This window comes from Podarcis melisellensis, assembly GCF_964234715.1.
Source record: "Podarcis melisellensis genome assembly, chromosome: 17".
Taxonomy (NCBI): domain Eukaryota; kingdom Metazoa; phylum Chordata; class Lepidosauria; order Squamata; family Lacertidae; genus Podarcis; species Podarcis melisellensis.
In genome coordinates this window covers 1998377-2012039 of record NC_138534.1, presented here as the reverse complement: position 1 = coordinate 2012039, position 13663 = coordinate 1998377, and the positions used below count along the sequence as shown (strand labels likewise).

Below are 13663 nucleotides of genomic sequence, written 5' to 3'. Positions count from 1 at the left end.
CAGGTTGCCCAGCCTACTACTACTAGGACATTCCTTCCATGCAAGACCCATATAAAATAGTAGAATTATAGAGCTGGAAGGGACAACAAGGGTCATCTAGTCCCACTCCCTGCAATGCAGGAATCTCAAAGTATTCATGACAGAAGGTTGTCCAACCTCTGCTTAAAAACCTTTAATGAAGGAGAGTCTACCACCTTCCAAAGGAGACAATTCTACTGTCAAAAAGCTCTTACCTACAGAAAGTTCTTCTGTTTAGTCAGAATCTCCTTCCTTATATCTTGAAGCCATTGGTTCAAGTCCTGCTCTCCAGAGCAGGAGAAAACGAGCTTGCTCCATCTTCCATGTGGCAGCCCTATTGGAAGTACTTCTACTGTTACCCTGCAGAAATGGGGAGCCTCTAAAGAGGGCAGGGACATGAACGAGGGCAGCCCAGCAGCTGCAGCACATCTGACTGGCACGCCAAGAAGTACCTTCACAGTACATATACAACCGCCATCTTGTAGAGCACAATATATTGATGAAGCTTGCTAATGTCAAAGGAGACTGATGTATGGGTGGCCAAAAGAAAAAGTAGAAGGAAGGAATGAAGATTGTTCTGCCATTGGACAAGACAATCCTTAAAACAGTTTATCATTTATTTAAACAATGTCTATACCGCTTAACTGCAGTCGTCTCTAATTGGTGTATAAGAAATACAATACAGAAAAGGTAGAAGTTCCTCTGGTCTCTCGCTGCACCAGCAAAATCAAGATACCTACCCGCATGACACTCCCAGAAGCTCCGTTCATATACTATGAAAAAGAATGAAAGTTTACTGTTTTCCCCACATACCTATTTCCTCCCATGTGTCTCCCCACTTCTCATTCCCCAGCCCAGCCCCATACTGCCCATAACAAAGATGTCTCAAACTGAACAGAACTGACCTTCCTGACTTTATGATTTGAAATTCAGAGACACTGAGTGTACTTTTTATTCATGAAAATCTGTTAATAAAAGCAAAAAGAAAAGAAAAGGTAAATGTTCAAATAGTAAAATCAGACTTCAGTTACAGTGCCTGCTGGAATAAAGAAGTCTTCAGTGGGCACCCGGCATTCAGCAGGAGGCAGGCGCTGTCTTCTGGCCTCAACTGGAAAGAAGTTCCATAAAATTGGGTCTGCAGTACTAAACGCACAGCTCCAGGTGGATCTGAGCCATGGGGGACCAGTAACCGTGACTCCCTCAAAAACCTCAGTGGCTGGACAGCAATATAAGGGATTAGGCGTCCTGGATCTGAGGTGTTACTGGCCCTGTAAATTAAGACCAGAACCTTGAACCTCACCTGAGCCACTATAAACTTTTGAGCACCTGAGCTAAGTGCTGGCAATAATCTGTCCCCATCCACCTTTTGCACCAGCTAGAGCAGGGCTTGTTTTACTAGAAAAAGAGGCGCCAGAACTTGTTTTTAGGGGAGCACCCACCCAAAGTTGTTGAGCTTTTTTGGTGCTTTCTGCACCATCAACACTGCAAAATAAACCCGCCTCTGATGCACAGCTGCGAGCCGCACAACCCCAAGGAAGGGGCGCAACACTAAAGCCCTGAGCTGGAGTCTCCAGGCCAGACCCACACAGAGTGCATTGCAGCAGTCGATTAGAACAAAGGGTACAAGTCGATGTAAACTGACTTGTGTTTTATACAGCTCCCTCTCGTCTGGTCACAGAATGCTTTCAATTCCTAGCGTCAGCACATTTACATTTCACAGTTTGAGACCTCCTTCCTAACAGCAACTCACATTCAGCCTGCTCTAACTTCGTGGTGTTGCTGTTTTTTAGATACGGACCCAGAAGATGGAGAGAGCCTCGATGATGATCCTGTGGCTTTGGTAATTCTCTGTCTGTTTATCTTAGGCAGAGGTGAAAAGCTGGGAAAAGGTAGATGAAGAGTAAGGAGTCAGAAGCTACTTTTAAGGGGCATTTATAGATACTGAAATGTTAAACAAATGAAGCTCTTATTAACCCAACAGCTGTGCTATCCTAATTTAACAACTCCACTCGCCAGCTAAAGCAGCTGAGGGTAGCCAATGGGTCTTCCCATCAGTGAGTTAGGGACGAGACCAACAGTGGGTTCCACAGTTAAGAAGGCAGTTTGCTGTAGAGGAAAGTGAGGGGCAGGTGGGAAACATCAGCCTGGGAATGTAACCCATCTCAGAGAAGCAGAACACTGCTCCTAAGCCTCTGCTGCCTTGTGGTTATACTCATTTGTAAGAAAGCCTTCAGGAGTAAACCCCGAGGAAACATCCATACCTGCTGCCTTGCGGAACATCACTGGGAGAAGTAAAGGCTAAGGAGTAAACCCAACACAAATCTGCAATGGAATCCCTAAGACTGTTGGGTGGCATTTTGTATGCCTCCTTCTGGCAACTCATGCAGTCAGGCTGGTGCCAAAGGTCTTGCTCTGTTTTCATTTGAACCACATCAGCAAGGCCGAGGGGGGGGGTCTGGGCAGCCCAGGGCCTCTGTACATACTGCCCTGGCTTGCACCCCAGAGAGGTCAAAAGTGCTCCTAACTCAGCAAAAAAATGTAGGAAGCAGCAGTTACGAGTTATCAGTCTCCACAACCACAGCAGGTGCAGTACTTCTCTAGCAGCTTGACTTCACCCTGGGAGGAAAGATGCCTTCTTGAGACAGACAAACGCCAACAAAGTGGGTCCAATTATCCATGGTCCAGTTATGACCTAAATAAATAAGTCTGCAGATAAATATTAATTACGCAAGATAATAAAACATTTCTAAGTCTTTAAGGTGAGGTTTGACTGAGATTTTGAACATTCACTTAGGAATGCTGATATTAAATTGAATTTCAGGCAGTCACTGTGCAGTACTTTGAATAGTTGTCAGCAGCACAAAATTCCAAGAAACTAGGAAGTTCTGGTGCAAAACATTTCAACTACATGTACATTTTCCTATTCTGCTGTTTGTATTAAATATTGTCACCTGTCCCAGACACTCAGGATGAGACAGACTATAAATCTTACTTAAACAAATAACCCAAATACAGTGATCTCTCATACTCTAAGCATAATTCCCAAAACTCACCTACTGAGTCCCTGCCAAGAGAATAATATTAAAGGGGGCAAACTCACCTCACTCAGAATCTTGGGTGCCTTTTTAATGCCATTTCCTTAATTCTCTTTTGGCCTCCAAAACTGGGCCTGGTGATTTCTGCCTGGAGATGCAGAGGGCTATGACTCCTTTAAAAAAAAATTACTTATCATTTCTAGATAGATAATTTATTACGGTCAAAGATCAGCTCACATAACATAACACAATAAAAACAGCGTTCATAAAGATAAAATATACAATTGGAGCAGATTGCAGCTCATGAGTTAAAATTGAGATATATACATACACCCATACAACTGAGATTTGGGCTACCATAAAAAATTGACCCTGAGGCGCCCCAAAGGGCGACCTCAGCATTTCCCTAGTAAGCTATTTTATTCTAGAGGATGATCTGTGCCTATAAATCTGGGCGCAGAATCTGGCTACCAGCCAGGTCATCTTGTGATCTTTGCCTAAGAGGAGAGAATTAAGTTTAGATTTGTCTGAAAGATCGGCGAGCCTCTTCAGCAAAGGATCAATGGTGTCTCTACGAATCTCAACATAAAAAGCACATCTAAAAAATATATGTTTGGGGCTTCCTATTTCCCCTAATGGGCAGGCGCAAAGTCTCTTCTATAGGAGCCTTCCAGAACCGGTGAGGACAAGGCCAAGCTTCTAGCAAGAGTGAAAGCCCTCTTGCGTTTCTGGATGTGAGGAAATAGAGATATGTCGCTGGAGTGGCTACGTATCTTCCGTTTCCTATGATTTTACAGTCCTGTTGTCTCTCTATGTCCATGATTCTTTTAGCCATTTCTATGTATTCTATCAGTTTTGTCTGCCATTCTTCCTTTGTTGGTATCGTGCCCTACCTCCATTTCCCAGAAGTTCTTTGTTATTTTGCAAATCTACCACATATGATAAAAGCAGAGGACCATGACTCCCAGGAGACCTGGAAGGAACGGAGGGCATGAATGGGAGCAGCGGGAAATGCTCCAGTCAGAGGTCCCATTTGCTCCCCCCCCCCATTTAAAGCTGTATCCTGCTTTAAACAGTCATGGCTTGTCCAAAAGAATCCTGGGAAGTGCCGTTTGTTCCAGGTGCTGAGAGTTGTTCAGAAGCCCCTCTTCCCCTCCCAGAGCTGCAGTCCCGGAGTTCCTGGGAAGGGGGGTTGCCTGTTAAACCAGCCTGGAAATTGTAGATTGGTGAGGAGAATAAGGGCTGCCTATGTGTATGATTCTGCTTGAAGTGTATAGTGCAGATGGGGCACAGAACAGGACCTCTCCTCTCACTGGGGTGCTCAGTTCCCCACCAGTAAGGAAGAGCCTCCCATCTGTCTCCTAAGTTTTCACAGAATCATAAATGTGGAGAAAAACTCAAAGGTCATCTAGTCCAACCTGCTAATGCAGGAAAGTCACCGGCTGCAGCAACAGATTTGAGGCACCGCTAATTATATGTTTGCGTTTATCATTTTTCTCACCATGAAAACCTCCCTCGTTCTCTTAGAATGGCAATGGCGCCCACCTGAGAGGTCCCAGAATGGAGTTTCAGCAAGTTCCAGTTGAAAAAAAGCCCTGCCTGGGAAAATGATGGATCATATAGTTACTGTGACATGAATTCTGAGCTGTTTGTTATTTAAGAATTAACTGCACTTTCAGTCTTCCTGATCAATAGTCTTTTGTCACTTTCAGAAGTGTGTATGTCACCTAGATATGTATTGTGCTTCTTATTTTATGGGTCCAGTTCTTCCTGCCGTATGGTAGCCACTTTCAACACTTTTCTTCTTGTTGTAGAGAGTGGTGGATAAACTGGAACAAGAAGAGGAGCAGAAGAAACAGGTGATTGGGGAAGGAGGAGTGTATTTTGTTGGGCATAGCCCCACGGGTAGATCTTAACTGACTTGGCAAACCCTTTTTGAACTGCTTTTTGACAGGTGAAGGGAATAGTAAGAATACTCTCAGAATACTTCTGGGCTGTGTGCAGTTCAGGTAAATTAGGGTCTCCCACTAGAGAGACCATTAAAACTTTCTTTTTCTGAGCTGCTTGTATAACATGACTAAGACAAGCCAGCCAGGTTAGTTGCCGCTGATGCTAGTAAGAACAAGAAGCAGAAAGATCTAAACGGGTAGGCACAATCCTGCCAACGAACCAAATGGGAAATGTGCAGGAGAACCTTCCAGAGGATGGCACCCAAAGAGGGAAAAGACAGCATTTGGATTTTTCACAGGCACCAACATATCTCGAGCCATCCTTTTGTGTAACAATGATACCAGCAGCTCAATCTCACATTTGTCTGTCAGCCACTAGTATTGTCCCTGAATTCCTAACCGCATAAATAAAATATCAAAAGAGAAAGCAGTGAAGGTCTTATTCCATATTCTATTCACACAATTGAGTTGCACCCTGATCTTAGGTGGTTCATTCCAATGTCATGTCTTTCTTTTACTTACATCTTCTTTAATTCTTTTAAAAAGAAGAGAACTCCAGGAGAGGACCAGGTGCAAAGCAGGAATAAACTCTTAAAAATTCAGTGGATGTCACTTTCTTAGGTTTGTATGTGTGCATATGCAGAGTATGTTGTCTGTATGCATGTGTGCAAAATATGTTGTGTGCACAAGTGCTGTGTTTTTAAATCTGGTCCTAATTTTATAGGACGACCAGAGAAAAACCTCAGGAGTTAGAAACAGCATGTAGCATTTGAAAAGGATATGCTCAGTGAATGTTTTTGTGTTCAAACAATGTGTACTGGGTTATATTGATTGAATAATGTTGTGCATCATAGTTTATTTCTTTCCTTGCAGAAACGAAATGACAAGAGTGATGAGAAAATAAAGGTGAGAATAGGTCCAGGGCTGGACTGCTGTGGTCACTGGGACAAAACCATTGGGGGTGGAATAAGGAAAATAAGGGAAAGATCGGAGAAAAAAAAGAGAATCCACCATACTGATGTGCCGTTAAGTCATAATTAAAACTTCATTACATTGGTACGGAGCGTTAAACCAATCAACAGCTGCCATCATTCCTGACCATTGGTCATGTTGGCTGGGACTCATGAGAATTGGAGTCTGTTACAGAGAATTGGGGAGGTTAATGTTAAATTGTTAGAAAATGCTCAAAATGTTGGCATTCCAAGACCTCAGTCCTTCCTATGTTCCTGCATTCCTTAATGAGCAACCAAGGTTGACCTTTGTAGTTAAGAAAACAAGGTCCACATGCGTTGGGCCGGTGACATTTTGGGACACCCCCATGGTCAGCATGGCAGCCATGAAGTCCTGAGCCACCCCACAGCCAGTCACGTTGGCATGGATGTTGAAGTCCCCCCAAACCAGCAGTCTGGGAGTCCTCAACCCTGCCTCCAAAACCAGCTCTGTCGGCAAAGGCAGGGAGACTGCTGGGCAGCGAGGCGGGTGGTAAACCAGCAGAATGGCAGGAAGAGCGGTGGCAGCCAGTGCCCAGGAAGCACCTGAGGAGGAAGGGGACTTTGAACCAGATTCAGACTGGTGGGGCAGAGAGGAATCATCAGCAGAGAGTGAAGGCGAAGGGGAGAGGCTTGAGGTGGCCACAGACGCAGAGAGAGAAGGAGCAGGGGCTGTGTCTCCTGCTCTGCAATACAGTATTGATTCTTCCCCTCCCTCATTCTCAGCACAGGAATGAAGTCGAGAAAAGGCTGGAACAATTAAGAAAAGTTGAGTCACAGTGAAAAAAATGCAAGGAGGGAGGTATAAATAAAGGGAAGAAAGTGGCAGGAACTTTAGCTTCTGCAACTGACTTGCTTAACTGTTGGATGTACCGTCTGCTGTCTCCTTGGCACAGCAATCAAGTCAATTTCTGCCAAGCCATGCCCCTTTCTGTTACAGTGTTGAACACAGACGGGAGGGCTGCCTGACACAGAATCCCTAATCTATCCTGATTGCCCAGTGCCAGGAACACACACTCTAGATCCTCCTGAGCCTGGAGAGAGAGGTGGAGTCTCTACAGAACACAGCAACTCCTCCTCCCCAGCCCTCAGGTCTGCCCTGTTGTTCACTGAGTACCCAGGTGGGCATAGCTGGGTGAGACCAACTCCACCCTGCTCAGCCACCCAGGTCTTCATGGTACAGACCAGATCAGCCTCCATGTCCATCATCAGATCATGGATGAGGGAGCTCTTACTCAGAGCCAAACCAAAATTCAACAACAGCAGCTGCAGACCCAAGGGCTGACTGATAGGACAACCGAAATTCCCCAGACTGAAGCAGGGGCTGGCACACGGCACAGTCACTAACTGCTTGTACCGTGTGCCCCTTACCTAGTCTGCCCCACCTCCCACACCATACGTTCCCCTACCCAGAACCACTGTGGTTGACCCCCTGCTCTCCCCACTTATTTTCCTCCCAAACACATCTCCCCTTCCTCAATAAAAACAGCAACCTGCCCCCAAATCAGAAACAGTTAAAGCAATTAAAACATTTAAACCAAATGTAGCTGTTAGCCCTGCCTCTGCTTTGCAGCTGGTGCTACAGCCAGGAGATGCTGATTGGCTGCAGGTGCAGAGGCCACCAGATCGCGGCTGCTCCCAGCTGATGCAAGGCTAGCCAGGAGGGAAGGGGAAACTGCTGGTGGTGAGAGCACGGAAGTCTCTCTCTCTCTCCTGTTCACCTTCTTGCCACAACCAGCAAACCCTTGGTTCTTGGACTTTCCTTTTGCCCCAAGCAAAAACCTGCCCTTTAATGCTGAATCAGAACAAATGGCAATTCGGGTTTTCTGCAGATTGCAGTTTGCTCAATTCAGTGGTAAATAGCGAGTTTTTGTGGGGAAAGTGTTGCCGGGGTGGGGGTGGGGAAGCACACTTGCACACAGTGCTTTACAGACTGGACATGTGCCTAGAAACATGTCACAAAAGGAAGTCTGGATCAGCCCCTTGTTTCTCCCTCAGTGCTGGTCAACATACACCCAGGCCCATCCACTAGGAACAGGGCCACAGTAGCTTTCTTCTTCATCGTCGTCTTCTGACTAGTTGCTCAAGTTGGACAGGTGTGAGGGAAGCGGGTTTGCCCTTGGCCACGAAGGAATTTCCTGGCCCTTGGAGGACCACCCAGGAGATCACACTCACACGCTTCATGTTTATTCTTCCCCAGGAGGTTGCTCAGCAGCTGAAGTGCTTGCCTCTGACGCAGAAGAACCTGCGCATGTTTGACAATGCCGAAAAGAACCGCATCCCACCTGAAGACCGTCAGTTTTCCTGCCAGCCCTGTGACAGTATGTGGTGGCGTCGAGTCCCAAAGAGAAAACAGGTGTGTGTGTGTGCATGACCATGTGTCGTGGATCATCTGCCTCAAAGGGCCAAACTGATGGCCAGGTACAACCACTGAGGTAGCTCAACTAAAAGGGAGATGGGTGTTTTCTCAGGATATTAACCCTTCTTTATCCTCACTTCTCCCATTCCTCCCTCTTTTGTCTCCATTTCTTTGCCTAAATTTAAAAGGAAAAATAAAAGTATGTGTGAAAATCCTTTGGCCCACAGGCCAAATGCACCTCACAGCTTCCTCTCCTTATTCTGTCCCTGCACAGCAGTTAGGCTTGAAAAAGGGCTTCCAGTGGTGCTAATGAAGGGTTTTTCAGCCTAATTGCTAGGGTGTGTGTGTGTATGTGTGTCACACCCTGGTTAACCCTCCCCTTCCAATGCGCTGACTTCTGATGACAATCCCCACACCCAGTAATTGGGGTTGGAAAAATAAAAGAAGTTCCATTGGCTCCTTATTCCTATGCCAGACAGAACCTATTTTCAGAGGTGTTGCAACTGAGATAATCACCTTCCCCCAAAATTGTCCCTTGTGTGGTGAGTAGACTTCAGAAAGGGAGGGAAGACCAAGGAGACATGATGGCAAGAGACCTGGGTTAAAACTGGGTCTTCCACCAAATCCATATACAGAAAGGATAGTGTCTCAATGGAGGTGTTTTTTGAGGGAGGGGAGTGAAAGTGGAGCATGGACAAAGAGTAGGGGGCTGAACTCTATATGTGTTTTCTTCTACTTTTCGCTCCAAGACCACTGCTCCCAGCCACCACCACTCCCCGCAACCAGAAATAAAGCAGCTGCAATCAAGGGTGCAACAGCATTGGAGGCACACCTCATATGGGCAGCTTGCTCTATAGAGGACTTCAGCAGGACTTGAACTGAGTTTGCAGCCATTTCATTTTGTGGTTCATTGCTGGAGTTTGGGTGCCTTTTTAGCTTCTCATTTGATGCCCTCCACAGGTGTCCCGTTGTCACCTGTGTGGGAACAAGTATGACCCAGTGCCTGAAGACAAAATGTGGGGTACAGCAGAGTTCACTTGCCCCTCGTGTGGACGCACCTTCAGGTGAGCAGCACGGACTGAATGACTCAAGCGTGTAGGACAGAAGGGGACTTCAGTATCTACATTGGTTTTCCATTGTTCCAGAGGGCAGGACTGGAACCAACAGTTTCATGTTAGAATTTAGACTATAAACATTAGGATTATTTTCTTGATTGTACCAGCTGTTGGACATTGAAACATCAGGCTGTCTCAGAAGGTGGTGGGCTCACCTTCACTAGAGGATTTTAAGCAGAGGCTGGATGGCATAGCAGTGGAATTCCCACATTAGCAGGGGATTGGACATGGACTGCATACACACTATACCTTTAAAGCGCACTCAAAGCCCTTCCTTTTCCTCAAAGAATTCTGGGCACTGTGGTTTCCTAAGGGTTGCTAGGAATTGTAATTGAGGGAGGTAAACTACAGTGGCCTGAATTCTTTGAGGGAAAGGAAGGGCTTTGAGGGAAAGGAAGGTATAGTTTGCACGCAGCCACTGTCTCAGGAGTAAGATCCATTCAAGACAGTGTGACTCTTCTGCATGTGTAAGCATAAGACTGGGCTCTAGGATTGGGACCAGCTGGTGAAGGGTGGGCAATAAATTTAATAAGTAATAATAAATAGCTTTTACCACAGTCAGCAATCTTGTTTGGCATATAACTAAGGATATTGAGACAAGTCATCTTGTTATTCTATTTGACCTTCCTTTCTTTAATTGATCTCTCACTTATTGGTCAGAAAAGATTGGCTGATATTTATTCAGAGGGTAAACCTCTTGGTCCCTTCAAAATCTACCATTCTATGATTCTAATATGGGTTTAACAAAAATATTAGTATGCCTTGAGGGCTGGGAATCTTCAGAGCCTAAATCTTCAACTAAAGGGAGCAAACAAAACAGTTTACCAGTTGAAAAGGCTCTGAGTTTCTTTCCTGAGTTAGCCTGAAACAGGCGTTGCCTTTTGTGGCGGGGGGGGGTACAGTTTGTCCTGTGGGATTCTGCTGTCTGTTTTTAGGAGGGTGCTTCTTCCAAATCATTGGTATTATTTGTTCTGGTGTTGCTTCACCCAAAGGAAATTAAATGTGATAGTGCTCTACCCTAGAATGCTTGGCACTGGGAGAAGTGGGGTTTCTGATGTGCAGTATTGATATTTTGAGCTAGGTTGATTCCTTATTGCTTGGTATAATTTTCTGCGCAGTGTAATGGTCTTCCTGAGAGCTCCACAAAATAAAATGGCAAAAAATTAGTTTAAAAATGAGGTATATCAGAACATGACAGAAAATAAGTAAATGTATCAATAAATAAAGGCACTCCCTCCATCTCTTGACTGCAGTGGTTCGGCCCAGATGGGGACCCCGTCTCCCTGCTACAGTTGCCACAGCCCTGTTCTCCCGAGTTTTATCATCCCACCTCGCAAGAAGCTGGGACCAAGAAGCAGGCAGCAGCATTCGTGTTTTGCAGAGGATTGCTACAACCGAAGAGGTGGGGTTGAATGTGCAATGAATAGGCATTGTGCCATGGGGTGTCCCTTCCCTGCTAGGTGGCCACCATGTGTTGTTGACTTGCCATGCCAAGTGGCATCTGGTCCCAGTTTGCAGAAATGGGACCAGAGTAGAAAGACGTTGGAGCAAAATTCCAGGCATATTATTTGGCAGAGAGGAAAAAGTGCCTTCCTGTGTTTGCCCTTTTCCTGTGGCTCTACAAAATGTGCTTCATGTTCATGAGAGACAATGTGCTGACTATTTCTCTGGAGTATTGGAACTTTTCCCATACTGCTGCCATGATCAGCACAGAAGGAATGTTGGCTGGGGGAGGGGGGAGGGGTAGAGCTTGACTGCCTTCTAGAAAGTGTGGAAACAAGGGAGTGTAGGAAGGTGAGTTCATGTGTGGCTGGTCCAGCAAAACAGATAATTCACTTTCATCCCTGGGTCGTGTCCTCCTGTCCCCTTACAGAGCCCCATATACCAGGAACTCACTGTGTGCATCCTCAAAGCCGCCTCAAGAACAGCTTGCCCAAAGTCATCTGCCCCAGCCAAGAGCATGATAGTACTGGCTCCACGGTGGCCACCTGTTTAAGTCAAGGCAGCTTGGCATTCTGTGACATCAATGAGCTCATCCTGGAAGACCTGAAGGAAGAGGAGGCTGGCGAGAGCAGCAATTAACCCCCTGGATGTCTGGAGCGGGAATGGATGGGAGATGAATGCCAGGTTGCAAACTAGCGAGCATGGCTGGGAAGGGGGTCTTTTTTCTTCCTCAAGCTGAACAGTTCCAATGATGCACATGAATTCGCCATTCTGGGCTTCTCTTTGGCTCTGCACTTTGTCTTATCTTCTCAGTGTGGCTTTTCTTTGCTTTTGTTGTCAGTCTTATTTCTTTTCTGGAGAGCTCATCTTCTAGATGTATCTTAGCCATAGATTTAAACTGGTTTTAATAGTCATCTTCTCTCCTCAATTCTCACCACCCTCACCCACTACAATTCCTAGGATCCTAGAAAGCTAGAACTGTGTGGATGTGTTCCATCTTATGTCCAATCAGCCCTCCTTGACATCTCCCATTGGAGCCAGTTGTCTGTGGAACTTGACAATGTCCTAGCTTCCAGTGGTTAAACTGACCTTAAAAGAACTAAGAGGCTTTTCAAAGATTACGCTTCTGTCCTGTTCATCATGATCTTTTACCAGCTCTTTGAACTTTCATATGCAGTTGGCATGAGAGGATCATGTTTGTGTGTTCTGGTGGGAAAACTACTACTGGTCTTGTCAGTAGTTTCCATTAGCTCAGAGGTGGTTAACCTGTAGCACTATTGTTCCATCAGCTCCAGCAACATTGAAAATAACCATGGCTGATGGGAGTTGTAGTTCAGCAGTATCTCAGAATGAGGTCCCCATTCCTGTATCAGGTGGAGTCAGGATTAGAAAGAATACATGCTGCTTCAAGCTCTAGGAAAACTCTCCAAACCCAGCAAGACATGGAGGAGGCCAAGTTTCTTTTTATTATGTTGCTACAGCTTTAGGAACTAAAGTGTGGGTGGCGGAGATTGAAAATTTCCATACTGTACAGGTATTTCCATAGGTGTCTTTCCTCAGGGAGGTTGCAGAAAGAATGGGAACATTGCAGCTTGACCTTTCAAGCAATGCTCTCTGCCTCCTAGAGCTTGTGTGGCTAGAAATTAAAAGGGTCAGGGATGGAGAAGTTGGAGGAGCCTTGTTGGGGTAGCTGTGCTCTGTTAACAGTCCTGTTCAGAGAACCCAGTTCCCTTCCCATTGAGCATGTAGAAAAGGCAGTTTTATGTGAATCTTTCTTAATTGTTATAAAAACTGTATTGTTGTAAACCACTTTGGGAAACCTTTTTAGGTCTGAAAGGCAATATAGCAATGTTTTACCAAATAAGGTAATCTGTGCAGGATTTGTGATATTAGCATTGATCTTGGAAAAACAAATTAGTACAGGGTGCTGTATCTTAATTTCCAATTTGAAAGGTTTCAGATCTATCTACAACACACTGTCTCATGTTTATGGGCAAATGTTTTCTATCATGTATGTAGATATTATTTCTTGCCCTGGTGCATTAAAAAAGTGGGTGCAATTAAAATTATGTTTTCTCCCCCACCATTGAAATGTTGCCTGATTTCTACCTGTATAAAAATGATCAAAAGACTGGTCTGTGAATTGTTTCTGGGATAGCTCAGTCAGTAGAACATCAGACTCTTAATCTCAGGCTCGTGGGTTCAAGCCCCACGATGGCCAAAGGATTCCTGCATTGCAGGAGGTTGGGCTGCTAGATGACCCTCAGGGTCCCTTCCAACTCTCTGCAATTCTAAAAAAAAGACTGGTCTGTGCTGGGAAGACCCACATGGGGCAGTGCCCAGAAGCACAGTCCTTTAATCACAGACTACATAAACACTCACCCATTTGTAGCACAATTCCCCCCCCCATAACAAAAAGTTTTTCTCAATATTTAACATGTTGCTCTCAATCTATAGCCTGCCATCTACAAGGATGGGAGTAGTTACTTGATATGTGATTGAAAACTCTGACCCTCTATTAGGTTATCCACACCTTTTCCTTCCTCCATGTGCCCCAGATGAATACTCGGTCCCATTGATTCTAGAATAAAATGTCACGCGTATGCAGCCTTAGAGTTAGTCAGTGGCAGCAGATCATTTTAAAAACCCCATGTTTCTAAACTTTCTTAGAACTAGGACAGTAGCTCAGCACTAGAGGACATGCTTTGGATGTCAAAGGTCCCAAATTCAATTTGTGGCATTTCCAATAAGAAGA

General features: G+C 45.3%; 1 protein-coding gene across 3 annotated transcripts in view; it reads left to right on the top strand.

Moving 5' to 3' along the window:
* Positions 1-12990, top strand: part of SHFL (shiftless antiviral inhibitor of ribosomal frameshifting) — a 31317-nt gene extending 18327 nt beyond the window's left edge. For 2 of the 3 annotated variants that reach the window (XM_081895300.1, XM_081895298.1), the window contains 7 exons: positions 1809-1858; positions 4868-4912; positions 5876-5908; positions 8192-8347; positions 9311-9414; positions 10719-10867; positions 11339-12990. In XM_081895300.1, coding sequence (XP_081751426.1) covers positions 1809-1858; positions 4868-4912; positions 5876-5908; positions 8192-8347; positions 9311-9414; positions 10719-10867; positions 11339-11547 — 746 coding nt within the window. In that variant the 3' untranslated portion in view covers positions 11548-12990. The remainder of the gene's footprint in view (positions 1-1808; positions 1859-4867; positions 4913-5875; positions 5909-8191; positions 8348-9310; positions 9415-10718; positions 10868-11338) is intronic. The other variant, XM_081895299.1, reaches the window with a different exon arrangement.
* Positions 12991-13663: the final 673 nt, after the last annotated feature.